Source organism: Leucopleurus acutus (genome assembly GCF_964270905.1).
Source record: "Leucopleurus acutus genome assembly, chromosome: 3".
In the NCBI taxonomy this organism is placed as follows: domain Eukaryota; kingdom Metazoa; phylum Chordata; class Mammalia; order Artiodactyla; family Delphinidae; genus Leucopleurus; species Leucopleurus acutus.
This window is the reverse complement of record NC_139145.1, coordinates 85,432,619-85,442,996: the sequence shown is the minus strand read 5'-3', so window position 1 is coordinate 85,442,996 and position 10,378 is coordinate 85,432,619. Positions and strand designations below refer to the sequence as shown.

At 41.0% G+C, this 10,378-nt stretch overlaps 1 protein-coding gene across 1 annotated transcript in view; it reads left to right on the top strand.

The window, feature by feature from the left end:
* Window positions 1–2,597: 2,597 nt before the first annotated feature.
* CAMK4 (calcium/calmodulin dependent protein kinase IV) overlaps window positions 2,598–10,378 on the top strand; it is a gene marked incomplete at its 3' end in the record, with an annotated part of 218,155 nt that continues 210,374 nt past the window's right edge. The window contains exon 1 of the mRNA XM_082836203.1: window positions 2,598–2,773. Within this exon, the coding sequence (XP_082692329.1) occupies window positions 2,613–2,773 (161 nt within the window). The 5' untranslated portion in view covers window positions 2,598–2,612. The remainder of the gene's footprint in view (window positions 2,774–10,378) is intronic.

Below are 10,378 nucleotides of genomic sequence, written 5' to 3'. Positions count from 1 at the left end.
AAGCACTGAACCAATGTCTTATTCTCACTCCACTTTTAGAAAGATCTGGTACTCTAATTCCTGAGCATTTCTGGAATTCTGTGGTAAGAATTAAATTTCTTCATATTGGCTTCTCCCATTGCAAATCTGGGTTTCAGGTCTACCCAGTCTTCTGAGTGAGAGACCATTGTTCATTTGTTCCAAGATTTTAAGTTTTAGTTGATATTATTTCTTCCTTTCTTTTTGTGGATATATGCATTTGTTTCTTTTCTGTCATTTTAGGTGATATTGCATAATGAGTGACAATAAATTGCATAGATTCTATTCCTGTTCCATCTGTTTTAAAATAAATTTTTTCATCTTCAGTTTTTAAATAAACTACATTCATGAAACCAAATACCCTCTTTTTAATCTGCAGCTAATAACACTTTTAGAAAAGCCAGTTGTGAAAAGCATAGGTGTCAAATAAGTAAACCAATGTTGAATGTAAATATCAATTCTACTATCACCTCTGTATCATGAAATGGTGTTTCTCTAGCTATTGTTCCCTAAAATAGCAGGAGGAAAAAAGGTTTACCGTCTCTTTCAGTGTAATATGCTTGCTTTCAACTCATGAGTTGAAAAGAATTGTGAATAAAAGAATTGCTCACAACAGGCAAGTATCTACATGCAGTGCTGCCACTTCAGGACTTACCTCAAAAAGGTGTAAATAAAAGTGACCTAGCCACTACTTCATGCCCATCCCACCACCAGTCAGTGCCAAGGGAAACTGATTTAGTAAGAACTAGAATTTACTTTCAAGAGCTTCATCAGCTTGCTTTGCTTGTATACTTCGTTTTCTAACGTGAAGATTAGTGAATTCATTCTCTGAAAGTCATGTGAGCATTTTGTCTTTCATCATATAATTCAGTATTAATTGAATTTGTGTGAATCTACATGTACTTGCTATTTTTTAGGCCATTTGTAAACTGATCATATGCTAATCTTCATAAAATTACCTGTGAAGAATAGTTTCTGTATAGTTTATTTTTCATTTCCTATCAACTAAGGGTCAATTCCTATCATTAATTGGTTAGATTTGGGGGGTTTGTTTTTGCTTTTTTTGGTTTTGCTTTGTTTTTGGTAGTTCACCAATATAGCACAAAAGCTCTTAAGTGTAAGAAATTAATCAGTAATAGTGGAAACTATTGGACCGTGTTTACTGGTGTAATCAGGAACGGGGACACACTGAGAAGAGTTTAATGCATGTTGCAGGAAAGTCAGAAAAGAAAAAAGACTAAAAGTAATACCTGTGAAGTAAGATTAAATAAAGGGCTTAAAGTTATTTAGCCAGAAATGAGATATGATGTAATGTCTTTATATATACAAAGATTTATTACAGAATATAATGACTAATTGTTGTTCATTTCTGCTGAAATCTAAAAAAAGTTCAAGGGTAGAAATATAAATGATATAGATTTAACCAATACTTAGAAGGATAGCCTAAAGGTTTATGGGCAGACATTAGAATGCTTGTGATGGGACACATCTCTTGGGAAGAGGAAAGAGCTTTAAATGTAGCAGTCTTCTCTGTCATGAATGATGACAAGTCCTGCTTTAAGGCAGAGGGCTGGACTAGTTGGATTCCATAGGGCCCTTCCAAACCTGTAATTCTCTGGGTCACTTCTGTTGCTAGCCTTCAGAAGCTGGGAGTCAACTAGACATAGCAAATACCTGCCCTTCCAGGAGCTCCAAAAGTGCCACAGGATGCAGTGCCAGCAGCAGCACGGCAGCACCTATTACAACTGAAGACTTCATTCAAAGGTGAGTCAGGTCACCGTGGACCCAGGCACTTCCCTTTCCTCCAGCTTTCACTGGCTCTGGGCATTGGAGCCCTGGAGGATCGGCGACCAGAGGACACCCTTCCCGGCCGTCAATATAACCTTTGACAGAGGGAAGAACAAGGGATGGCAGGTTAGCTGGTGCTGGGTGGGAGGGGCTCGCCACCTAGACGCGCTCAAGGAGAGATGAGTTGCGCCAGCAACAGCCAGGTCCCTTTCTCACCATCCTGCTGGCCACCCGGACCCATGTGCTCCCAGAGCGCGCTGGGCGCTCAACACTCGGAGCGACTGTCCCTGTGCGCTCGGTCTCTTCCAGGCACCCGATTCCAGCGGGAGGTAGCGTGGGATGATGCTTTGGCCCTTGTGCCTTCCCCAGTCTCCAGCATCCGGAGGCGCCCTAGCTGGCTTCACCGCAGCCACTGCCAGAGAGGGAGAAAGGAAAAAAAAGGGAGGGGGGTTGGAAAGGCACGGTGGAGGGAGGTAGGGAGGGAAGGACCGAAGGGGGAGGGAACCACTCTCCTTTGCAGTGCCTCCGCCTCCTCTCTCTCGCCAGCGGCGACTGGGGTTCTCCCTCCACACCGTCTCCCAGTTCCTCGGCCCCTTCTCCGCCCACCCTCCCGCCAGAGCTTGCAGAAAGGGAACCGCAGCCCGAGCGCGGCTGACGGCGCCGTGGGAGGCGGCCGTGGGTGTGTGCGTGTGTTTGAAGGACGCCACCTCTCGCTCCTGCGTTCGCAGGCGGTGACTGGCGGCGGGGCTTCTCGCTCCGGCAACGGTGGCGACCGCGGCGGCGGCTTCCGGAGTCCCGCCGCGAAGATGCTCAAAGTCACGGTGCCCTCGTGCTCCGCCTCGTCCTGCTCTTCGGTCACCGCCAGTGTGGCCCCGGGGGCCGGGAGCCTCATCCCGGATTACTGGATCGACGGCTCCAACAGGGATGCTTTGAGCGATTTCTTCGAGGTGGAGTCGGAGCTGGGACGGTAAGGCGGAGGGGGCGGGGTGGCGAGCTGGGGCGTTGGGGGGCGCCCTGGACCTGGTGGAGCCGGGCGCCCTGTGCGCGGGCTCGGGCTTCTGGGGAAGCCCGCGGCGCGCAGCGGGCGCTCTCCCTCTCGCAGCAACAGCTCCCGAGGATGCGGGAGCCGGCCTCACTGCCCTCCGGTTTCTACCCGCTCTGGGAGAGAGCTCAGCACCATGCAAGTGCGAGTCGGGTCTCCCCGGGAGCGCCCAGGCCGGTGCAGCTGCTAGCAGCAGCCCGACTCTCTCCCACTCTCCCTCCTCCTCACCGCCTGCCACTTCCCTTGCGTGATAGCTCCCACCGCACGTGGGCCCTGCTTTCCCAACTGGTGTCTTTGCTCACGATTATATCTTGCCAGAGGGTCCTGTTTGTCTAGTTATTTTTTAGATTGGGGGGCGGAGGGAGCCTCTCCAAATCATGACAGAATTATTAAATTAGATTCTTTCTCTTTCCCCTCATCAAGCTCTTCAAAGCAAGTGGCACTAGAAATTAAACTTAAACACTAGCTTCCCTGCAGAGTCTGCTCAGGAGTGAAGGGGAAATGAATCATTTAAGAGAGTTGAAGGCAGAATAATGAACTAGTGTGGCTTTAAAGAAAAAGCAGCCCTTGGGGTGGTAATTAGTGAGAAGAGTTCTGCGGCTCTTCTTTCATGTGCTGGAGTGATTTGTTTAAATTATGTATGCAGAAAACCACCTCCCTGGGGTTGTAGAAATGTTCCTCATCCCTTCTGTGAAGATCCAAACAGGTAGTGGTTTTGCCATGTGAATGATGCCATATGTTCTCATATTTTTATCCATTGAAAAATATTTTTCCCTTCCTTCCTTTTTCCTTTTTTCCTTTCTGCTATCCATAGGTAAGGGACTTCTTTTCAACACTCATTTTAGAACCAGGCCCTTTATTATAGGGAATCTAAAGATGTAATTTCAGCGTTTAACAGGTTGAAGCTTCTGTACTTAACTATTTCTTTGCAATTTTATTTTCCATTCTTTTTTTGCTGGAAACAGTTTAGCTAACAGCCATTTTATTTTTCATGGCATTGGAGACTACAGTGTGGGATTCTGGATGTTGGTACCTAGTGGGACTGTAAGGGCCACTTTTCCCCTCCGAATTGCCACTACTATTAATGGCTCACTGAGTGCAGAAGGTGTGGAAGAAAAGCAAAACTTCTGAATGAAAATTTAGGAGTTGCCACTGTTTTAAAATGTTTCAGAATATTTGAGCATTGAATAATGCATACATAAACATCCTGTTCTGATCAAGTTTTTCAATGTTCATCTGAAGATCTGCTGTAGTATGCATTCCCTAGTAGGTTGAAAATGAAATATTTCCTTTTGTAAGGTTTGAAGCCTACATAATTGTATGATGAGCTGCAGTGGAACAGTGTAAACTTCTGATTAAAGTGATAATCTACTTAAAATTTATGAGTTTTAGAAACTGCCACCTAGTAGAGGAAGTGCCTGATGGTACTCCAGGGACTGTCTCAACACCAAATCTAACTGCTTTCTGAGTAACGTTTACTTTAGATGCTCCTAATTGGCTATGACTTACCATCAGCACACGTTATCTTTGTGATTAAGCTTTGCCCTCAGGAAGCTCAAGAAATTTCCTTTAATGTAAGGAATGGGAAGATGGGTAGAAAAATAAATAAACTACAAATTGTGTGTATATACAAGATGGTAGACTTCATAGGGAAAACCTAAGGAATTTGGAGTTTATTATACTTTTTAAAACAGCTTGTTATATTTTGTACTAAATTTTGGAGCGTGAATATAAATCAATTATATATTGCTAAGACTCTCACTCTGCTAGCTAATCATTTGATTACCATGAAAATCACAGAATTAAAATATTTTGAGAAGAGATTTAAAATTGTTACTTCTGTCCTCTTTTTCAGTATTCATGTATATTAGGTAAGTTCTTTGTAGATGGCAGAATTGGTGAGGTGCATACTTATTCCATTTGGTTGAGACTTTGAGAAATATTATCACTTCATGGTCAAAGTTGTTTTTTTGTTCAACAAAATAAACCTAAAACATAAGGCAGCTCTGTTACAAATACAATTAGTAAGAATCTATAAAGCCAGAGAATGCAACAGAATTACAATTGTAGATATTGACTGAGTGACAAGTTTTCTTCCTCACAAGTGATAAAGTTGAGGCTCAGTCGATTGGTTTCAAGTCTTTACTCTCTTTACTCCCAGTCTTGGGCCAAGTCTGCCTGCCAGTGGTGACTCTAAAGCCAAAATATTTAATTCATTAGTAACACAGTTGTTATTAAGAGTAAGAGAACAATGCCCCTAGTGTTGTGTGGTGCCATTGTGGTTAGTTCCAGGATGTAGACAGTTCTCTCCAGATCAAGTATAGATTAAGTTATAGAATAATCTATTACAATTACGTGTTGTAAACTAGTGACTCCTGAATTCAAGAAAATTGGACAAATGACCATTAGGGCAACATAGCTTGAGGATGTATTTGGGGATTTCAGGGAACAAAATTCCCAAGGCTGTAACCACTTGAATCCCCTGGATGGTACTGACAGCACCAATCCACCAATCCATTCAGACCAGGGTAGATGTGATAGCTTTCTTTTTTCAGGATGCGAGTGAGGCAGGAGCCGAAGCAGGGACTGAAGCAGGGGCCGAAGGGTGTTGAAAGGAATTATCTAAGAGTTTCAGGCAAACTAATTTATTTTCCCAAAAACCACATTTGAAAATACTGCTTTGTTTATAAAATTTGTTTAAAAGTTTACAAAAATCAAGTTTACAACAAATTCAATTCTACTCAAAAAAATAAATTGACCGTGATCCTGTTCAGGACTCCATATCTTAAAGAGTGGTTGGTCCTTTGCCCAGTGATTTGAGAAATTGGTGTTTTAAAGGTTTTTCCAAGGGAGAAGGGACCCTCCCTCTGGTCCAGATTCTTCCGGGTGGTTTGGCAAACAGAGGGACAGGATTTGGCCTGGGCTGCTCTGTGGTGATGATTTGGCCCTGTGCATCCAAACCCATGTTCTCTCTTCAGTTATTTCTCACCTTTTGTTTCTATCTGTTGTATGAGATTGAAAGAATGTTTGTAACAAAATCAGATGTATTCCCACACACACACAAGTTCAGGGAAGCCAATGAAAGATAATTAGGACAAGAGAATAAAAGTGTGAAAATCACAGAATTAAAGTATTTTGAGAAATACTTAGGTTTGCTCTCTTTTTCAGCGTAGAAATTGAGTTTTTGGGATCTTTTCTTTTTCAATTTCCATTACATTTCACTATAGTTTCTTTAGGCTGATGACTTTCAGTACCTGCCCACCACCCAACTTGATTCACAATTTAAAAAAAAACTTATATAGCAACCTAATTTAAGCATAATTATATAGGATCCCTTGTTATGTGTGTTCTTGCTCAGGAAACAAATTTAGATAGTGAGTCATATGTGTATATAAAATGGAAATAAAAGCTTCATAAAACAATGTTTATTTTTATTACCAGCAGTGTACTCTAATATTTCCTATTCTGTGCTGTTTAATTTTATTCTAGTTCCTTAAAAATATTGGTTGAACCTACGTGATTTCACATCCCACTAGTAGGTTGTGATTCAGTTTGAAAAGTACTGTTTTAGGCCGTAAATCTGTGTATGCCAGATTAAAGTATGAGTATGAGTATCTTCCTTTCGAAAGATGCCATGCAGACCAATTGGTAACATTGAGTAGTGACTGATTGCATAGCTCTGTAAAGAAAAATCCCCCTGTCTTTCCTTCCAACATTATTGGGTTTCCCTTTTCAAACACTATTGGAAAAACTCTGGTTTCTCCACGAGGCCTGCTGAGTGGAGTGTATTCTGGACTGGCTGAGCAGTTCAGGAGGCTGGACAAGGAGCACCTTCACTGTGGAGTGGAGGAATCCAGAGGCCTGAGCAGGGCTGTAGTCCACTCGGTAACATGTAACTTTGTTCCCAGGTAATGGTCAGCAAATGCTTCCTGTAAGGAAACAGCAAAGTGTGCATTTTCTGAAAGGAGGGCTCCAACCTGTGCTCCTGGCTGGGGAGGAATCGGATCCTCTCTTTTCCCTTTTCCCTTACTTCCGTTTGTTCAAGTCCGTTCCTGAGCCGTTCTTAGCCATTGCTTCTTGGGCTCTTGGTCTTTCCCTCACACTGTCCTTTAGGGCCCCACAGCCTATCCGGCGTATCCCCACAGCTGGCTGTGGATCTCCTGCCACACGCACTGTACTTGGTATCTTAAGCTCTTTTGGGGATGATGTTGTTTTTTTTTTTTTATCTCACTAGGAATTTAAAGTATACTTGTTCAGTCCCTCTCTTGTTCTCTGTGCATCTGATTCTCTTCTCAGGCAGTTGACACAGTAGCAAGGTGGGATTGCATTTGGGAGAACAGAAACTGGGGCTGCACAGGCTCTTCGCACCAACACTGACTACAAGTTCTGGAAGGCAGTGTCTGTAGATTTGGCTGGTTCACTCTTGTGTGCTCATTGCCTGGCATAGTACTCAGTACTCAGCAGGTGCTCAACAAATGATTTTGAAGAGAATGAATGAATGATAACAAAGTGGGCCAGGCACTGTGGGTCCTGATGTGATGATCTCAGTTCTAACGACCCCAAGGAAAGGGAAATCTGGTGACCTGTTTGACGTGTGTGACCATGATCTTAATCTCTTAATCTTAAAACCATCTCTTAATCTCTCAGCACTGGTTTCCTTTCTTGGCAGTATTGATAACTGCCACCTCTGTAGCTTGTTGGTATTGAAAATAATGCTGCTTTTCTGTTGGCAGAGTGCTTTGTGGCTCTGAAATGAAAGGGATTCAGTTTCACCTTTGCTATCATTTTACCACAGGCATGTCAGAATTAGGAGTTAAATCAACTTGAATTTAAAAGCATGAAATGCCTCCAAGCTATGCCAACCACTAAAGTTAATACATAGTAAATGCTAAATTTGAAAATACTCTCATTGTAAAGAGCCTTAAAGTCAAGTGAAGATTATGATAGGCTCATTAATTTAAGAATGCACTATTTTTCCATGTTTAAAATACTGTTGCAAGGGTAAAAATAACTCCTAATTTGGAAAAATAAAAAATAAAAAGACACAGGTGCTATCAGCTTCTAAGTTGTTCTGGTGAACTTTACTTGAAAAAAAAAGAAAGAAAGAGAACGAAAACACTAACCACAAAATAGCTTCAAAGACCTTTCTTGTAAATGCTTTACCCTCAGACACATCTGTGTGGATTATGTGTTTGCAATAATACTTTTGAGAATAAAGTACTGAGTGGTAGCCAAGCGAACTGTTTCAACTACTAATTGTTATGTTGTTTTATGTTAATGATTTTTTTTTGCTAGCTTAAAAAGTAATTCTCTTTAGACTCCCTTTCATGAAAGCTAACATCTAATAAAAAACACTGAATTTTAACAATTTCAAGGTCAGGTTTATTCTGCAAAATATATTATTTGAGTCAATGAACCATATAGTTCAAGCCAAAGAATAACTTTACATGAAGTCAATAGCAGCTAGAATCAAAGTTTTACTCAAATTATATTAATCTTTACCTTAATTACTTTTAAAAATCTATTTGGTAGTGCAGGAAAATCTGAAAATTTCGTAACTCCAATGGTTTAATTAGGAAGTTAGATCTAAATATTGATGGCATAGTATGAGCATATAAAGGACATGTACTCTTCAGTGCAGTCTATTTTAAAATTCTAATTGCTAATGGAGGGCAGTGGCTGTGTGGGTGATGTAAAATAATGAAAGGTTTGGGTGGGAGATTTTCCTCAGCAATCTTATCAGTGGCAGATCAAATCAGGACAGAGTGCTGCATAGAGGATGATTTATAATGATGGGCAAAAGGTAGTACCTGTAAAGCTTGCTCTTTCTCTCAGAGCAGTTTCTCAACTTTGGCACTGTAGACATTTGGGGCCAGATAATTCTTTGATGTGGGGCTGTCCTGTGCATTGTAAGATGTGTAGCAGTGTCCCTGGCCTCTGCCCACTAGATGCCAGAAGCAATCCTCCCCCAGCCACCCCACCCCCACCAATTGTGACTACCAAAAATGTCTCTAGACATTATCAAGTGTCACACCCTCCTCTGTTGAGAACCACTGTCTCAGAAGCTTGAAGCTAGTCTTTTACATGATTTTCTTTTAGTTATGTAGATGGTTAACAAGGAGTTTGATGAAATAAAGTCATTTGGCTTTATTGATTATCTGCTACAACCAAATGTTTCTGACATTTTTGTGTATTACTGTTGATTTCTGTTGTATATGCATACCATCTGTGCTATAATTTGCTTAATATTTTTCTTTAAATCACCTCATTTTTGTTAACCTAAATTTATTTACTGAGAATACTTATTTTCATTAAATTGAAAACCAGTATTCATCCCATAAATAGAGGCAATAAGAACAAAGCATTTTTCCTAAATCATAGCTAGAAATTCTTGCCTCCAGAAGGCTCCAAGCCTGAGAATTGTTTTCTCTTTGTTAAAAAGGGAGATTATCAAAGATTAGCAAAGTTAAAACCATAGTGGCACAAATTGAGGTTTTCTTCTTGATGTAATCAGATGATTGAAAATAATTGAAAAGAGAATGATGTTGTCATTTTTTGATTTCTTGTTATTTAATTCCATGTCTTCATGCCACTTAATGTCCTCTCTGTTACAAGTCTGATCCTTTGAATAACTATGAGCTAGGCAATTTATGGTGTAGGGAGCAGGGTGAGGGGGACAGAGTATGAATGAATATGATAAATAAAACACTGCTTGGCCTCCACATGTATAGTTTACTTGTAAGGCACCAACAATTAATCTAATATGAGATAGATAAATAAATAAAACTAATACCGGATGGAGATAATGAGAATTACAGCAGTCTTTACAACAGAGTGATAATTCTGACTGGGAAGATTGAGGTGTCTTCATTGGGAGAGGTGGATCTTGAATTTTGGCAGGATTTTAACAAGGTAGAGCTTTGGTGAAGAGCATTCCAGATGGAAAATACATTCTAAAGAAAAAGGCAAAAAAAAACCTGGCAGAAGAATGTGGGGTGTACATTTTATTTTTCAGACTTTACAAAGCATGAACATTGTAATGACAGATAAGGTTGGGAGGGTAGGTTGATTATCAGACCAAAGAAAGCCTGTAAAAAAAAAAATGACTGAGTTTGTATCAACCGAAACCCAAAATTATAGATAAAGAGAAAGAAACCATTATGAGAACAAAAGGTGCCTATAGAAGCAGCTTTGTCTTGGGCTAAAGTTGTGGGACTCAGAACTTGACACTAACTCACAATGTAGATAAGTGAGGGGGGTGGGTAAGAGAGAACTTACCATGTTGGTTGAAAAAAAAGAAAGAAAAAAGAAACCCTGCAGCACTCTAGACTAGAATAAAAAGGGCAAGTGTGGGATTGAAGGGATTAAGATCAGTTACCTACACTGGGTAAAGAGCCTGTAAAGGGATAGACAGTAACTATTTTAGGTGTTGTGGGCCGCAGATCTCTGTGGCAACTCTCAACTCTGATGATTGAGTGAAAACAGCCATAGACAATCTAGAAACCAATGCACATGGCTGTGTTCCAATAA